Genomic DNA, 18,739 nt, shown 5'->3' on the forward strand with positions numbered 1-18,739 from the left:
CTGCTTTTTAGTCTTCGAGTGTATTTTATTGCTATTAACTAATCTGCACAAGTAACTGATTTGTCTGCAGTTAAAAGCATTCTGTATCCTTACAAATCTTTATCTGTTTGTGGCTTTCTCTAGTGCTACTGGCTGTAGGCTATTGTTTCTAGCTGAAGCCTCTCTTTAACTTTGCTATATTGTGTTAATAGTCTGCTGAGTGGGGGCTGGTTCTTTTGTGTTCTTGTAAAAAAAAAAGTTGTTCTTCTGGTATTTAAGCCCTAACTTTGATAGGGTTCCTGTCTATACACACTAAGCAGAGTGGATAAGAGTTGTTGACCACAGCTGTTAGCTAAGATATATAAGTATCTTGTTGTTTTTCGATTATTTATACAGATTGCTTTTAACAATTAATATATAGCACTTTTATTGTCTGCTTTTTAGTCTTCAAGTGTATTTTATTGCTATTAACTAATCTGCACAAGTAACTGATTTGTCTGCAGTTAAAAGCATTCTGTATCTTTACAAATCTTTATCTGTTTGTGGCTTTCTCTAGTGCTACTGGCTGTAGGCTATTGTTTCTAGCTGAAGCCTCTCTTTAACTTGGCTATATTGTGTTAATAGTCTGCTGAGTGGGGGCTGGTTCTTTTGTGTTCTTGTAAATAAAAGTTGTTCTTCTGGTATTTAAGCCCTAACTTTGATAGGGTTTCTGTCTATACACACTAAGCAGAGTGGATAAGAGTTGTTGACCACAGCTGTTAGCTGAGATATATAAGTATCCTGTTTTTTTTATTATTTATACAGATTATTGTTTTTAACAATTAATATATAGCACTTTTATTGTCTGCTTTTTAGTCTTCGAGTGTATTTTATTGCTATTAACTAATCTGCACAAGTAACTGATTTGTCTGCAGTTAAAAGCATTCTGTATCCTTACAAATCTTTATCTGTTTGTGGCTTTCTCTAGTGCTACTGGCTGTAGGCTATTGTTTCCAGCTGAAGCCTCTCTTTAACTTAGCTATATTGTGTTAATAGTCTGCTGAGTGGGGGCTGGTTCTTTTGTGTTCTTGTAAAAAAAAAGTTGTTCTTCTGGTATTTAAGCCCTAACTTTGATAGGGTTTCTGTCTATACACACTAAGCAGAGTGGATAAGAGTTGTTGACCACAGCTTTTAGCTGAGATATATAAGTATCTTGTTTTTTTTCGATTATTTATACAGATTGCTTTTAACAATTAATATATAGCACTTTTATTGTCTGATTTTTAGTGTTCGAGTGTATTTTATTGCTATTAACTAATCTGCACAAGTAACTGATTTGTCTGCAGTTAAAAGCATTCTGTATCTTTACAAATCTTTATCTGTTTGTGGCTTTCTCTAGTGCTACTGGCTGTAGGCTATTGTTTCTAGCTGAAGCCTCTCTTTATCTTGGCTATATTGTGTTAACAGTCTGCTGAGTGGGGGCTGGTTCTTTTGAGTTCTAGTAAAAAAAAAAGTTGTTCTTCTGGTATTTAAGCCCTAACTTTGATAGGGTTTCTGTCTATACAAACTAAGCAGAGTGGATAAGAGTTGTTGACCACAGCTATTAGCTGACATATACAAGTATCCTTTTTTTTTCAATTATTTATACAGATTATTGTTTTTAACAATTAATATATAGCACTTTTATTGTCTGCTTTTTAGTCTTCAAGTGTATTTTATTGCTATTAACTAATCTGCACAAGTAACTGATTTGTCTGCAGTTAAAAGCATTCTGTATCTTTACAAATCTTTATCTGTTTGTGGCTTTCTCTAGTGCTACTGGCTGTAGGCTATTGTTTCTATCTGAAGACTCTCTTTAACTTGACTATATTGTGTTAATAGTCTGTTGAGTGGGGGCTGGTTCTTTTGTGTTCTTGTAAAAATAAAGTTCTTCTTCTGGTATTTAAGCCCTAACTTTGATAGGGTTTCTGTCTATACACACTAAGCAGAGTGGATAAAAGTTGTTGACCGAAGCTGTTAGCTGAGATATATAAGTATCCTTTTTTTTTCGATTATTTATACAGATTATTGTTTTTAACAATAAATATATAGCACTTTTGTTGTCCGCTTTTTAGTCTTCGAGTGTATTTTATTGCTATTAACTAATCTGTACAAGTAACTGATTTGTCTGCAGTTAAAAGCATTCTGTATCTTTACAAATCTTTATCTGTTTGCAGCTTTCTCTAATGCTACTGGCTGTAGGCTATTGTTTCTAGCTGAAGCCTCTCTTTAACTTGGCTATATTGTGTTAATAGTCTGCTGAGTGGGGGCTGGTTCTTTTGTGTTCTTGTAAAAAAAAAAGCTGTTCTTCTGGTATATAAGCCCTAACTTTGATAGGGTTTCTGTCTATACACACTAAGCAGAGTGGATAAGAGTTGTTGACTGCAGCTGTTAGCTGAGATATATAAGTATCCTGTTTTTTTTCGATTATTTATACAGATTATTGTTTTTAACAATTAATATATAGCTCTTTTATTGTCTGCTTTTAGTCTTCGAGTGTATTTTATTGTTATTAACTAATCTGCACAAGTAACTGATTTGTCTGCAGTTAAAAGCATTCTGTATCTTTACAAATCTTTATCTGTTTGTGGCTTTCTCTAGTGCTACTGGCTATAGGCTATTGTTTCTAGCTGAATCCTCTATTTAACTTGGCTATATTGTGTTAATAGTCTGCTGAGTGGGGGCTGGTTATTTTGTGTTCTTGTAAAAAAAGTTGTTCTTCTGGTATTTAAGCCCTAACTTTGATAGAGTTTCTGTCTATACACACTAAGCAGAGTGGATAAGAGTTGTTGACCGCAGCTGTTAGCTGAGATATATAAGTATACTGTTTTTTTTTTGATTATTTATACAGATTATTGTTTTTAACAATTAATATATAGCACTTTTATTGTCTGCTTTTTAGTCTTCGAGTGTATTTTATTGCTATTAACTAATCTGCACCAGTAACTGATTTGTCTGCAGTTAAAAGCATTCTGTATCTTTACAAATCTTTATCTGTTTGTGGCTTTCTCTAGTGCTACTGGCTGTAGGCTGTTTCTAGCTGAAGCCTCTCTTTAACTTGGCTATATTATGTTAACAGTCTGCTGAGTGGGGGACTCCTGTATTAGTCTTCTCACTATGGTGGGTGCCTGCTAAAAAGCCCAAAACATCCCTCACACTTTAGTGCAAGCTGATTCTGGCCCAGTATTAGAGAAGCACAGACCTTCTGACCCAAAAGAATTAAAACACATCTTTTCATGAGAGTATCCTAGAGTCCTCCCAAGCCGTTTACAAACTCAAGGATGAAAAATGTAGGACAAATGCCCTCTTCCAAATGTTTTCAGCTGTAACAGCTATTAGTTTTGGTTTATTATGCTTGTCACAAGAATAATCTGAAGGTTTCTTTATGCTTTAGACATTAAATATGGGAACGTTTCCATGAGGCAAATCAGGAAAACAACAGGAATTGTGTGAGTTCAGAAAAGAACTGCTGGTCTTCTGGACTAGGCCTGCCCTCCCAGTATAGTGAATTAAGTTGTTTTGCAAAATCGGGCATTCATAGTTCATAGTTCATAGTTTAGTACTAAGCTAACTGCCCTTGCGAGCCATTTTTTTTTTAAGCCTAGCCAATTATCTCTTGCGAGACTCAAACCCTGCACCTTGTGTTTGTAAGGCAAACACCTTAGCCATTAAGCCACCCTCCCAACCCCCTGGTTGGGAAATAGCTCTTACACGGTACTCTACAGTGCACTTTTCCTCACTTTTCTAAAAAAATAAATAAATAAAAATGCATTATATATGAGGTTTGTATGAAAGAAAAAAATCCATGGGGCTGTGGGTACATTTTCTCAAACTACTAAGGGGGATTTAAAAAAAATTCTCCACCTTAGCTAATTGGTCAAAGTGGGCTGGGCATTTAGTGTAGTAGAGAGTATCTCTGATTTACAGGCATGCAAATCAAAGATCAAAAAGGTAACTCAGGCGAACCATTCAGTAAAAACTGCAAGAAAAACCCAGCCAAGCTAGATCTTTCATTGTGTGTTATCTTAAGCCTCCTGTAATGGAGGCCAGTGGGGTATACGCAAATCACGCTTTAAGGGCATCTAGTGTTTCAGTTGTATGGCGTTTGAGTGCCCATATGACTTTTTTTTACTTTTGAAATCATTATAGTTACATTCAGCCCATTGACTTTAGTCATCGGTCTAACTGTAAAGATGTTCCACTTGTTTCCAGCTGACTTTGTTGACTTTATAATTTGTAATTGTAAGTGTTTCCTGTTTTTTTCTTCATTTCCTAATGTTGTAGTTTTTTATTTTAATATTTACTTATTCTTTAGTCTCTGTTGTCTAAGTGTCAAGTTTAATATTATGTAATCTGATTATTTGTGGTTGCTACTGTTTTTAACCTGTTGAAACTTTTCAAGCCTGCCACACACTAAAAGGGGTCTTTTAAAACCCAGCTGGACTTTCCTGGTAAAGAAATGTAAATAAATAAATAATAAACACATCTAAAACTAATGCAATGTTATTTGGAACTCCCAAATTGTTGTTTGCCTCCTAAAATGGCTCATCACCTAATAACTCCATAGCTGAAACCACGGCCTGACTGAAATACTTAGGCCTATAGCTAGACTACTTTCTCAGCTTCCACACACACGCCAAAAACAAAAAAATCCAAAATTAATGTAGTACTCTTCTGGACAATAAATAAATAAATAAAATTTCTCCAGCAACCAATCAGCTGTTGGCAAAGGAGTCCTCCATGCCCAGCTTGAATATGCCTTACATATAACCTCTGCAGCCTGAAAGTGAAAATGCCATCCCTCTCCAAACCATCTTAAACTCAGTCTCCTGATTCAGTAGAAACTTTCACCCCCCCCCCCTTAAAAACCACTGTCTAACACTGAAAAAAGATAAATGGCTCACAAAAAAGTTAAATAGTTCCCAGTCAATCATAGGTCCACCCTAGCACTGGGCACCTAAGTCTTCCAACTGCTACATCAGTATTCCTACATCCCCTTACCTATAAACTGCAAGAAAAAATCCTCCTATAATTTATGCATCATTTCACAAAGCGCACCCTCCCTCACCACACTGAGATCTTCCTTACAGTCCATTAAACATGTCGTTTTCATTTCATCTACCTTCCTCCCTCCCTCAAGTTATGAGAGAACACAGACAACTAAACTACTTTAGGAAGGACCTTCTTGCACTTTTATTCAAGCCAAGTGCTCCTGTCCTCACAAAGGACATATCACTTAACCTCACCATGATACATCTTGCCCTGTCCTACTAACCCCCCCTCCCCATTTCTCCCCCATCTATTGGCCAATATCCCACACAAAGTCTCTGAACAAACTATATTCCTGTAGACATTTATGTATAACGTAAGTGCACATACTGTACATAGTCCATTTGACTGCCCCTCCTACTGCTAATGTGTATTAATGTATACATCTGCTATATCCCTTTCACTAGCCACTAATGAAGTACAAATATGTGCATTTATCAGAAGAAATCTGATGAAAAAACTATGGATTAAGGGTATGAATTCTTAAATACTCAGTGAAAGTAAAAGTTGTAATATCTAAGTGCCTGAAGGTGGTTAATCAAAGACAAAAAGCAGCTGGGAAGGGTAGAGGGACACTGAAATAAATATGAAGAGGTTACATAAGCAGGGCAAAGGTAGTATTAGCAAGGTCAACTGGCTATCACTGAGAAGTCATGTGGATAATAGCATTTCATTTTGGGAGGCAGTATCTCAGGAAAGGGATAGGAAGGAAAACCGGCTAGGCTTAAAATGGCCCAAAGGGCAGCTAGCCTAGTACTTACCTATGAATCTATGAACCTATAGGCCATGAGGATGTTCACAGACAGGGGACACAAATATTGTATGTGGACTCTGTGCTCTACAAATGTTTAGTAATAGCAGTTCAATGGACCTACATGTGCATTCTACAGAAGTGGAAACTGGGGGGGGGGGGTGATACATGAGAGGTACACAAACATTGTAAGGGGAACCACTGAGAAGTAGTTGGATAGTATAATTTCGAAAACAAGGTGGACAAGACCAAAAGGGGAATGAGTGGGAAGCTGGCAGGAGAAAGACTTGGAGATATTGTCAAAAAAATATATATATATTTTATATATATATATATATATATATATATAGTTATATTTATTTTGAAAAAAAATGTGTCAGATACCTAGGAAAGGCATGCTGCAAGACTTGTACAGGAAATAAAACAAAAGGAAACTCTACAAATTAAAAGAAATGCATTTTATCAACTGTAGCATGCAAGCAATACAAAAGTGAGCAGATAGATGAACCAGGTAGGTGTCGTCAGCTGATAAATTATACATACTCTAAACAGGAACATTGTATGTAGTAATCTAACCATTAGTGAGAAGAACCCTTTGATAAGAGAACACTGTACAAACTATATATTTCACAGACTGATACGGCCCCATTTCTTCAGCCTTTGTTCTTTGACTAAACAGCAAGAATGTCATGATGAACAGTACTCATCCACTTACTTTTGCATGATGCTTCCCATAATTAAGAAAAGTGGAAACAGAAAAGGTGAGGAACAGCAGCCCCAGAATCAGCTTCTTATTCGTTGTAAAGGTTTTCAGTGAGAATGTCTCCATCATCTTGAGAAAATAGAACAAAAATCTCAAATCTCTGGAAAAAAGCACATTTAGATGAGTCAACAGCTGGCTAGCTGAAGTGAAGTTTACATGTTCATTGTAATGCTAATCTGTGAGATGTTCTAGTTGAAGGACAGGTCAGACTAGTTATGTGAGATGTCCTACATAAGTAGGATTAGTTAGTTAATGTTAGGAAGTTGCACATTGTAAACAGATTTAGCACAGCTGATTTTCACAGACTGTTAATCCCTTCCAGTGTGCTACCCTCAGAATTCACATAATTCTTTTCCCTTCTAGAAGTCTCCATTTTCTCATAGTGCTTTTAACACAAAGCACAACATTAACAAGGAGAAAGCAGAGGCCAGGACTGAGCAAAATATCCACAAGAGGGATGGTCAGTGGATACATGCCTTGTAGCCAGCATCTTCTCACAAATAGACCTTGAGCTCCCCTCAAAATCTTCATGGGAGGGCAATCCTACTAAATTATATCCCAAAGTACTGAAACATCAATGGAAAATATGATTCATGAACACAGATTGATCATGGTCAAATGCGGCCCTAGGAAGGTTAATGGATCACCCCCCTCCCCATGCACTACACCCACTGCAGCCATTCCAGTGTCTCATTACTTGGTTGCTTCTCCCTGTTTACCATAAACACTGTTCAAACCTCTCAATGTGCATACTGTTTTCTGCTTTACATCTTCAATGATTATTTTAATTTAATTTAAAACTTTTATTTCAAATTTTGTAGCACAAACACTGATAGACATGTGCTAAACAAAGCAATACTGCCTCACAATAAAAACAGACTTAGCATTAAAACTACTGTTCCCCTGAAACTCACATTCATTGACACAACATTAAAACCCACATGCAAAGAAATGCATCTGGCCAGTGGTGGCTGAAGTTTACTTCGATCTGTTTTCAAACTATAAGCCCCTTGCACACATTTTTAGGACCATGCATACAATGCATGTGGTCCTTGATTCATCTTCTTGATTATATTTTTTCTTTCTTTGTTCTTTGACTAAACAGCAAGAATGGCTGCAGTGGGTGTAGTGCATGGGGAGGGGGGTGATCCATTAACCTTCCTAACCTTCTTTGCCAACTCCATTGGCAAACCATGGAACTCCCTCCCAAACAACCTTAGAAATACTATCTCTCATCACCAGTTCAAAAGCAACCTGAAAGAATATCTCAAGACACAATGGCTATGCCCATGTCCTGAACCTGACTAAACTAATTCATATTACTTTCTTATCCAATCTATCCAAACCACTTTCCCCTTCTTTCTTGCTCCCAACTACTGATCTTGAAATCCTCCTTACCCAAAATATTGTGGGTGCCTCTTGAATTCGTATATATACTATTGGTATTTAACATATCTCTGCTATGTATACCAACTGATCTATCCTTGTCCCATAATTCTTCTATACAAAGTTGTACTTTTTTACTAATCTTGCTAATGTAACACGTCAACTTGATTATACTTTTTTATAATTTTTTAAAAACCTGTATTTTTATAATTTGTTTTTCAATTTGTGAGTTACCATTTATGTTGGAGCTTTTCTCCTCGGGCCTCTACTGAAAAAGGATATGTATCCAGCTAGACTAGCCCGGTTAACAAATATAAAATAAATAAAAATAAAATAAATAAAATATTAAATTATATTCCTTGTATAATACAGCACCACGTGTTAGAGCATGTTTTAAATTTGTAGTTTGAACATTTTTCCAGTAAGCAATGAAACAAAATGTATGAACCAATAATGACAAAACTGTCCAATTCATCTCATCCAAAGGAGGGCCTACTCAGGACTGCAGCATCCCCCCATTAAGGAACAACACAGTATCAGCAATCCATCTGCATGGTATGGGAGTAGAACCCACAGCCTTTTCCATCAAAAGCAAGTATGCTAATTGTTAATGCTGCTAACAATGCATTTAAATCCTTTAACACAACAGTGATACCATTTGCTAAAACAAAACAGTTGCACATTGTAAACAGATTTAGCATGAGCAGCATTAAAATTCTCTTCCCTTGAAGCTCACAATTCCTTGAAAATGCTGTTGAAACTCAATTAATTGTAAATGCACATAACAGTCAATTCCTTGAAAATGCACTTGAAACTCAGTTCCTTGAAAATGCAGCTGAAACTCATTGAAACTCAAATTTTTAACAGCTTGATGGTTGGGGTAGAGGATTCAGGCTCTTGTTTCCTGTAACAAAAGTATGGGGTTTGAGCCCGAGCACATTAACTAACCACCTGCTATCTCTAAGTGGGGCATTTCACACACACACACACACACACACACACACACACACACACACACACACACACACACACACACACACACACACACACACACACACACACACACACACACACACACACACACACACACACACACACACACACACACACACACACACACACACACACACACACACACACACACACACACACACACACACATGTCCAGCAAGCAGTAGAGGAATGGAACATTACTTGCTGTAGAAGAATCTGTCCAGGAGTGAGTTTACATTCATTCTGTGGAAGCAGCAGCACAAGAATGGAATGTTTGTGGACACAGCCCCCCCCCAACATCTCATTCCCCACCATCCCAATACCATCTGGCTATCAACACTCTGCAGAAGCCTTTGACATCACAAAAGGATCAGGACAGTAACATAAACCAGAGAGGCAACTAGAACCAACAGAGAGTTCTACAGGATGAATTACAGGACTACCAGGACAACCAGGACCACAGACAATCCAGCTACCAGGAGCAGCAGCACCTTCACAGAGACCAGTTTCTTCAGGAAGTCCAATATCGACAGCACAGACATCAACCACCACACCAATACCAAAGCCGACACCAGTACCATAACAAGAATGATGACCACCACCAGAACCCCAGAGCTAGTCCCTCTTACTAGGTCCCCCCATACCACAGCCACAGCGAGGAATACTAATACAACCCACCAAGATTCCAGAAAGCAGAGGAGGAATTTCAGGGGTCTCATACTCTATCCATGAACCCCCAGGGAGACAGGAGAACCAAACAGTGAATAGGGGTGAGGGAAATACAATACCTGGACATTCCCGACTGGAACCCTGACTATACAACCCAGGTACCAGGCTCAGACGAAGGAACCAGCCACAATAACAGGTACAATAACAACAATAACAAGTGCCACAGTAACAGATGCTCCACTTATCTGGAACCAGTCTGTTAAAGCATTGACTGAAGATGAAAAAAGTGTGTTGTCCAAAGGACTCACATTTGTACCAAGCTGCAGGAGTGAGGTTGCTCAGGTACTGATAGGCCTTAAAATATTTGTGAGGAATCTTAACTTAAGGGTACAGTTTCTGGCAAAAGTAATGACACTGAAAATAAGCCTATTGATGAAACTATAAAAAGGCCTAGCAGCTATTGTCCACCACTACATCAAACGTTAGCTGCTTTCGAAGTGAAATGTGAGATGGATATCAGGAAACTGCTTAAAAAAACCTCCAAAGAAAAAATGTTATAACTTAACACAGGGAGAAAGAAAAGCATTGCTTGAGCTAGGCAATGATAAATCCAGGTGTGTAATGAAAGCAGACAAGGGAGGAGGTATACTTGTGACTGATACCACTAGCTACAACCAAAAGATAGAGAACATGCTGGGGGATAACAGATTTTAGGAGTCATTTGCCATGGATGACATAAAAAGAGCATATGATTTATGGAACACTAATCTCACCACATTATGGGAAGAAAAAATTATTACTGAAAATCTTTATAATTATTTATGGAGCCCATGCCCACGTTTACCTTACTTTTTTGAATACCAAACCCACACAAGAACAGAGAAGACCCACCTTATAGACCGGTGGTAGCAAGTGGAGGTTCCCTTACTGAAGCCACATCCATTTACCTTGATTACTTGCTGAAACCTTTAGCAGAAAAGAATAAGTCATACATAAAAGATTCAATGGATTTTTTTGAGGAAAATTAAAAACATTACAGTGGAAGCTGAAAGTATTTTATTAACTATTGATGTGTAATCCTTGTACACAGTGCTCCCTCACAATTACTGTATAACAGCAGCTATGGAGTCTTTTAAGAAACATAATCAAAGTACACAAAGGTGTTTACCTTACAGACGTAAGGTGCACATGGGGTAACTGGCTAGGCTTAAAATGGCCCACAAGGGCAGTTAGCCTAGTACTAACCTATGAATAACCTATGAATCTTGTACTGGACTTCAGTTTCTTTACTTTCAATGGCAAACACTACAAACAATAAACTGGTATAGCAATGAGGGCTGCCATGGCTCCCAGCATAGCTAACATAGCCCTGGGCAAGTGGGAGGAGGACTTTGTTTTAAACAACGCAGACGACATGCAGCATATCACATGCTATTTATGCTTTATTGATGACATCTTTATTGTGTGGGAAGGTGACACCTTGCAGCTTGGAGATTTTATCACTTACCTCAATCAAACAACCCCCTTCCTGAAGTTTACCTCTTCCCATAGCTATACTTCAACCACTTTCTCAGATATGCAGATTTCTAAGGACACCAACAATAACAGAAACACCATTGATCTATTCAGAAAACCATGAAGGTTAACTTATTACTCCACAGTAAAAGTCTACATCCTACAAAAAACAAGTATAATGTAGTGAAGTCCCAAGGCTATAGATTAGCTAGAAAGTACAGTTGTGTACCTACCATAAATGTAGATGTTCGAGTGTATTCACTGTTGCAGTCATTACACTTGGGTTATCCTGCTGGCAGGCTACCCGCAGTTGGCCTGAATTCCAAAGTCCTGGTCCAGCATTGGTTGCTGTCGCCTCTTCCCTGACATCAGTGCGCCAGGGGTATAAAAGATGCAGCCGACACCATTTTCTTGAGTTTTTCTTGCTCCAGATGTCAGGTGCCCCCAAAGGAGTAGGCTAAAAAACATTGCTTATAAAAGCATGCACTAAAATAAACAATACCTTCATCTACAAGCAAATACACCACATAGGTTGTATAGGATAGAGAAGTACAGATAAGTCCCAGCAAAGAAAGGGGGATGGTGGGTGGGTAACCTGGACTGCAACAGTGAATACACTCGAACATCTACATTTATGGTAGGTACACAACTGTACTATGTTCATCGTGTTTCACTGTTGCAGTCATTACACTTGGGTTGAATCCCAAAGCTGAGGTTGGGCGGCTGGGTCTAAATAGAATTAGGAGTGGCTATAAGGCCCTGCAGAACTGCAGTGGCAAAGCCTGCTCTGGATTTAGAGTAAAGAGGTAAGTGGTAGTGCTTAGTAAAAGTGTGTACTGAAGTCCAAGTTGCAGCCTCCAAAATATCCTTGGTTGGTACTCCTCTGAGGGAGGCTGCTGAGGTGGCTGCTGCCCTGGTAGAATGTGGTCTAATGTCCTTAGGCACTGATTTGCCATGTTGTGAATAGCAGAAACGAATGTCCTATCCATTTTGAAATAGTCTGCTTTGAGATAGCCTTCCCTTGTGATCCTGCAGCATATGCCACTAAAAGTTGCTCAGTCTTTCTGAAAGCTTTAGTTTTGTCCAAGTATAAGTGTAGCTGTCTGTGTATGTCCAAAGAATGCAGAAGTCTCTCCCCTTTATTCTGTGGGTTTGGGTAAAAAGTAGGCAAATGAATGGTTTGGTTAAGAGCCACACTGGACACTACCTTAGGCATAAATGTTGGGTTTGTCCTTAGAGAAACCTTGTCCGGATGGAAGATAATAAAAGGTTCCAAAGCCATTAATGCCTGTAACTCTGAGACTCTTCTTGCTGAAGTTATTGCTAGGAGCAGAGCAGTTTTCCATAAGAATTTTAACTCTGCTGTATTGACTGGCTCAAAAGGAGGCAGTGTGAGTTTTCCCAAGACAAAATTGAGGTCCCATGCAGGTATTGGTGCTCTCCTTGGAGGTCTTATGTTTTTGGCCCCCCTGAGGAACTGCCTAAGCAATGGATGTGAAAACATAGGTGGGTCTGTATTGTAATGAGCTGAAATGGCAGATGCATGGATCTTAATTGATGAGAAGAATAGGCCTTTGTCTAGCATCTTAGTTAGATATTGTAAAATCTGAGGAATATTTGGAACAAGTGTGCCAATTCCTTGTGCCTGCTTCCAAGCACAGAATCTCTTCCATTTTTCTGCATAGGATTTTCTGGTGCTGGGCCTCCTGGCCTACAAAATAACATCCATAACTGCTTTAGAGAGAGGTGTATTCTGAATGGTTATGCTATCAGCCATGCAGCTAGATTTAGGGTTCTGAGTTGGCTGTGCATGATCAGATTGTTTTGTTGGGTCAGTAAATGAGGAATTTGAGGTAATGTCCAGGCTGGGCCTTGAGACAAGCTCCTTAGGATTGGGTGCCAGTGTTGGTGTGGCCAATCCGGGGCAATCAGTATCATTTGTGGCTTCTCTTGTCTGACCTTTAGGAGTACCTTGGGGAGGAGAGGCAGTGGAGGAAAGACATATACTGTAAGGTTGTTCCAGCTGAATGACAAAGCATCCACTTTCCATGCTTGTTTGGGGTAAGTCCTTGTGCAGAATCTCTGAAGTTGGCAGTTGTGAGGGGAGGCAAAAAGATCTATGTCTGGGCATCCCCATTTCCTTGCTATCATACTGAAGATTTGTGGATCTAGTTTCCACTCGTGAGGATCCATGAGGTTTCTGCTTAGTTCGTCTGCCAGAGCATTTGTTTTTCCTGGCAGGAATTGTGCTTGCAGGTGTACTTGGTAAGTCAATGCTGTGTTCCACAAAATCATGGCTTGTCTGCAGAGGGGGTAGGAATGTGTGTCCCCCTGCTTGTTTATGTACCATATAACTGTGGTGTTGTCCGTCTTTATCAGCAGCTGTCCTGGATGAAGTAGGTCCTTGAAGGCTGTCAGGGCATTTTGTACAGCTAGCATCTCCTTTTGATTGATGTGAAGATGACTTTGGCTTGGGAGCCATGTGCCCTGAATACATTTTCCTGCCATGTGGGCCCCCCAGGCATAATCTGATGCATCTGTTGTTAGTGTTTGCCTGGCTGTGGGTAAAGTGAATGGCTGTCCCTTGTTGTGGTGACAGGCCTGTGCCACCATCGAAACTCCTGTTGCAGGCAGGGAATGAGTGAAATTAATGATTCCAGGCTGTGGCAATGTTGAGTCCAAACACTTTTTAGATACCACTGAAGTTTCCGCATATGCAGCCTTGCATATGGAATTAACAGAATGCAGGAGGCCATGTAGCTCAGAGCCTGCAGAATTTTTCTTGCAGATAACTGGGTCTTTTTTGCCATGCTTTCGAAGTAAGAAGTCAGATGCCTTTGTTTGTCTGGCATGAGATAAGCCATCTGGGCAGTTGTATTTAAGCTTGCACCCAGGAATATTATCTCTTGAGAGGGTACTAGTTTTGATTTCTTTTCGTTTACTGTGTACCCTAGGCAAATTAGTAATCTTGCTTTAGTAGAATGTCTTTGGTCTCTGCTTGAATAAGGCAGTCTTCCAAGTAGGGATATATTTGATTTCCTCTTTGTCTGCAAAATGCAATTACTGGTGCCAGGCATTTTGTGAAGACCTTGGGCGCAGTAGATAAGCCAAAGGGCAGTGCAGAGAATTGGTAGTGCATTGAGCCAGCTATGAATCTGAGGTATCTTCTGCAAGATTGTCTGATTGGGACATGCAGGTATGCCTCTTTGAGGTCCAAAGTTACAAGCCAAGCCTTCTGGCCCAGCATGGGCAGAAGCTGCTGCAGAGTCAACATTTTGAATTTCAGAACGTCCACAAAAGTGTTTAGAATAGACAGGTCCAGTATTGGTCTCCATGCTTTGTCCTTTCTTGTTACTAAGAAAAGTCTTGAGTAAAATCCTTGTCCCTGCTGTTGTTGTGGCACTGGCTGAATAGTCCTCATGTCCATGAGAGATGAAACTTGTTTTTGTGCCTCTACCCATTGATTGTGTGGCAGGTCTGGCATACCTTTTGCCTTTGGAAGGGTGTGAAAGTGGAACTTGTAGCCCTGAGAGACTATATTTAAGACGCATTTGTCCTGGGTGATCATTTGCCAATTTTGTGAAAAAAGTGCTAGCTTTCCCCCTAAGGGTGATGCCAAAAGATAAATGCTTGGCATTGGCAGAGGGAAGTCATTGGGACTGTTTCCTATATGGCTGTGATTTGTCTTCTCCGCTTTTGGAGGTAGAAGCACCCCATTGTTTGGGCCTGTATGAGCCCTGGGGCTGTTGTCTGCCTCTAGGGCATCTGTATCTGCCTCTTTGTGGCCTGTCTGACACAGGAAAGGACCAATTCTTAGAAGGCCAGCTCCTGCTAAATCTGGGTGGCTGTACCTGTAAAAAATCCTTTACTGTCTGCATAGATTTAGCTTTATCCTCCATTTTCTTCAACACCTCTTCTGCCTTAACACCAAAGTATCATGCTGTAATGGACCATCCAATAATTTTGCTTTAACATGATCAGGTAGATTCTGTTCCTTTAACCAAGCATGCCTTCTAATGACAGAACCTGTTACAGCGGCCCTGCAAGAGGTCTCCAGTGAATCATAACCACATTGCAAAGTATGTTTTCCCACTTGTTCAGCTGCATGCAATAAATCCTGCATTTCCTTGTTCTCATAACAATCAGAATTTGTCAACATTTTCTGTTTTAGCAGAGACATTAAGTATTGCTGATATTTAAGCATATGAAACTGACAATTTAAAGCCCTTACAGCCAAGGTAGCAGAAGTGAAAACTTTTTTCCCCCATCTGTCCAGTGCCCTAGAATCTCTATCTGAGGGGACAGGGTTTTTTGCAGTAGCAGCCTTGACCCCTTTGGGACCCTGAGAAATAGTTTCTGGGTCAGCAGCAGGGTTTTTATATAGAAATTTATGATAATCTGGAACCCTGTAGTATCTGTCTGGCTTAACAGGTGCAGGAGGTAAAGAGTCGGGAGACAGGCGTGACTCTGAAAATACATCATCTACAATGTCTAGAACAGGTGGAATAGCAAGAGGTCTGTGCTGAGGTAGTAAAAGAAAGTCTCTGAGCCTTTTCTTAGAATTTGAGTAATCTTGGCTCTCCCAGTGGAAATGCTCCCTCATGGTATGCAGGGTTTGCCCAAAGGAGTAATCCCCAGGAGCAGAAGCTGAAGGGGTAGATTCTTCAGCATCAGAATCCTCATAGGGAGGAATAGAGTATCCCTGTTCTGAAGAAGAGTCAGAGGAAATGGAAACCTGATCAGAGGAATCATATTCAGTATCTTGCCTACACCTCTTATCAGGAGGGGGATGGGAACCCCTGATCAATGTAATTAGGTCTTCGGCCATTTTGAGCATCTGTTTCTTAGGCATGGAAGTCTGTCCTGGAGAATGCTGTACTTGTTTCCTTGTCTTTAAAACTGTTTTAGTCTTTGTCTTGGATGCTGAAGTTGGCTTGATATAAAGCTGTGTAGGTCTGAAAACACCCTCAGAAGCCGATGCCTGCTCAGTGGCTCCGGACCCATCTGAGGGATTAGTTTCTGAAGGCCCAATACTTTGAGTATCCAGAGGCCTCCACGTGGGAGTTGGAGGTGGCCTGTGGCTCTGAGGTAGCAGGTGTCAGGGGCTGCGAAAGCACCTCACTGAGAACTGGCGAACCGGTGACTGGCCTAGAAGAGGCTTTGTCGTCGGTTTTGGACCTTGGATGCCTGTTCTTTTCTTTTTCCTTGCGCTTTTTATGAACTCCGGACGTCAGCTGTTCCGACGGAATTATATAGTTAAACCTTCGGCCAAAGTAATGAAAAGCAAAATCGTACCGACGCTTAATAGTGCATTGGTTAAATCTAGCACAAAACCAACAACTAGCAACGTCGTGGTCAGGGCCTAGGCAAGGAATACAGTAAGAATGAAAATCCTTATGAAGTATTTGCTTCCCACAAGAAATACAATTGTTAACCTTTTCTGACATCAGTCTGGAGCAAGAAAAAAGTTTCCCAAATGGGGTACTTAGCTTTATAGAATACTTCGGATCTGAAATTCAATTTCGAAAATCTCAGGAATCGGTCGACCGGCACTTGTGAACTGCTTTTGCTTCGGGCACCGTGTGGCAAGAAAGACTGAAGAAAATGGCGTCAGCTGCATCGTTTATACCCCTGGCGCACTGTCATCAGGGAAGAGGCGACAGCAACTGACGCCGGACCAGGACTTTGGAATTCAGGCCGACTGCGGGTAGCCTGCCAGTAGGATAACCCAAGTGTAATGACTGCAACAGTGAAACACGATGTACATCTACCACAAAGATGAAACCATTTTTGAGAAACCTGAACAACTTAGAGAATGATTTTCTAGTGAGAGGCTGTGAAAATCAGATGTTAAAAAACATCCTGGTATGCATTATAGAACTGAAAGGGACTAAAGCACCTTCACTCAACCTCCCCAGTAGGATAATGTTAAGAAATTCCACAGAGAATAACAAATGAAAAAATAGCTGCATCCTGACATACACTTTTGATTATCACAGTATCAAAAATGTTATTAAAGAAAACTGGGCCATTGTCACAGGAAACCCTTTTCTGATTAACATCTTAGGTGAAGCCCCATCATTTGTTTATAGGAAGGCCGGGAACATTAGAAGTTTTGTTGAATTTAAACCTAGACCATATGAGAGAAACACTAAAATATGTGAAACTAATTGTACATTTTGTATATTTATACAGCAAAGTGATAATTTTTATTGGCCGTATTTAAAGAAAATCATTAAAACCAGTGCAGGGGGTGACTGTAACACTACAAAAGCAATTTATAGGGCACAGCGCAATGAATGTGATGCATTCTATGTGGGCAAGACTGTAAATAAACTCAAGCGTAGGATTTCATGTCATCTGTCAGAAATCCGCTCTGGATGTAAAAATAATGCACTAGCCAAACACCTTTCTCTTCATAAAAGACACACAGGTTTAAAGTTCCAGATACTGGATCGCATAGACATGGGTGATCTTGAAGGCGACAGCCCGAATATTCTGGAGAAACATGAACTCGTGGCAATTAAAGCTGAACTCTTTTAGGAAGCCTGGACTAAACTGTTACTGTTCAATTAAAAGTGCACTGGAACTTAGAAAATTGCCACATTGTTTACATGACTAATTGTATTTTATTTTATTCTTCCAGTTGGTTTTAAATACCATTTTAAATCAGTTATAATTTAACTGTACATTTTATTCCCATCATAATACATTTTTCTTTTATTTTTTTTTTCTTTTTCTGGTTCTCTTTTTTTCCACTTTATTCAAAATGATGTGCAATAACAATACTAACTAATTATACAATAATATTTTTATAGATAGTTTTTAGGGTTCTTGTACACAGACCTGAAGAAGTCTAGAAGGACGAAAGCGATCATTAACAATAGGTTATGAAAACAGAATATGATTTTTACAATTGATTTTTCACATGCAAAGTGTATATGTATATATTTATATATATTTTTTGATTGCCAAATGGACTAAGGTTGATATTTTTCCAGCCATGTAGTATATTGTCTTGGATAAAATCACAGACTTATCTATTTAATAATCTGGTTAAATAAGAGGTACCACATGATTATAAATTTTATTTAAAGTACATAAGGGTTATATTATTATGACAGCCACTAAGTAGAGCAGAACCAGCTTGAATGTTACACTGATGGGGGGAAGGGAGGTTTTACAGCATAATAAACCACTCCCATGCCTGATAAAAAGTATATATATATATATATATATATATATATATATATATATATATATATATATATATATATTTATATATATATATATATAAAGCTTGAGAGGAAAGTATTACTCTATTTTTGTTTTACTTGGATCTCTTGTCTGCGTACGTAATAAAGGATTTTCAACTGGAAACAGACTGCCTGCCTTGCTTGGATTACTTTTGAATACTTAGTAATTCTGTACAATTTTATATTTTTTATTATTATTTTGTTTTTTTTTACTTAAGACGAGTTTAAGTTCGCTACTTCTGTTACTATTGTCTGATCTGATTAATATACAGTGAATAACTAGAGATATATGGACTGAAAATCTTCCACACAGAGAGGTTTCTTTCACTGTTTTGTATTTAAATTCCATGCACAGAAAGA

At 39.1% G+C, this 18,739-nt stretch overlaps 1 protein-coding gene across 1 annotated transcript in view; it reads right to left on the reverse strand.

Annotated features, from left to right (window-relative positions):
• LOC122803234 (NXPE family member 4-like) overlaps positions 1 to 18,739 on the reverse strand; it is a 313,911-nt gene that overhangs the window by 201,855 nt on the left and 93,317 nt on the right. The window contains exon 2 of the mRNA XM_044072833.1: positions 6,513 to 6,660. Coding sequence (XP_043928768.1) covers positions 6,513 to 6,629 — 117 coding nt within the window. The 5' untranslated portion in view covers positions 6,630 to 6,660. The remainder of the gene's footprint in view (positions 1 to 6,512; positions 6,661 to 18,739) is intronic.

Source organism: Protopterus annectens, chromosome 5.part1, assembly GCF_019279795.1.
Source record: "Protopterus annectens isolate FY-2018-M chromosome 5.part1, PAN1.0, whole genome shotgun sequence".
In the NCBI taxonomy this organism is placed as follows: domain Eukaryota; kingdom Metazoa; phylum Chordata; order Ceratodontiformes; family Protopteridae; genus Protopterus; species Protopterus annectens.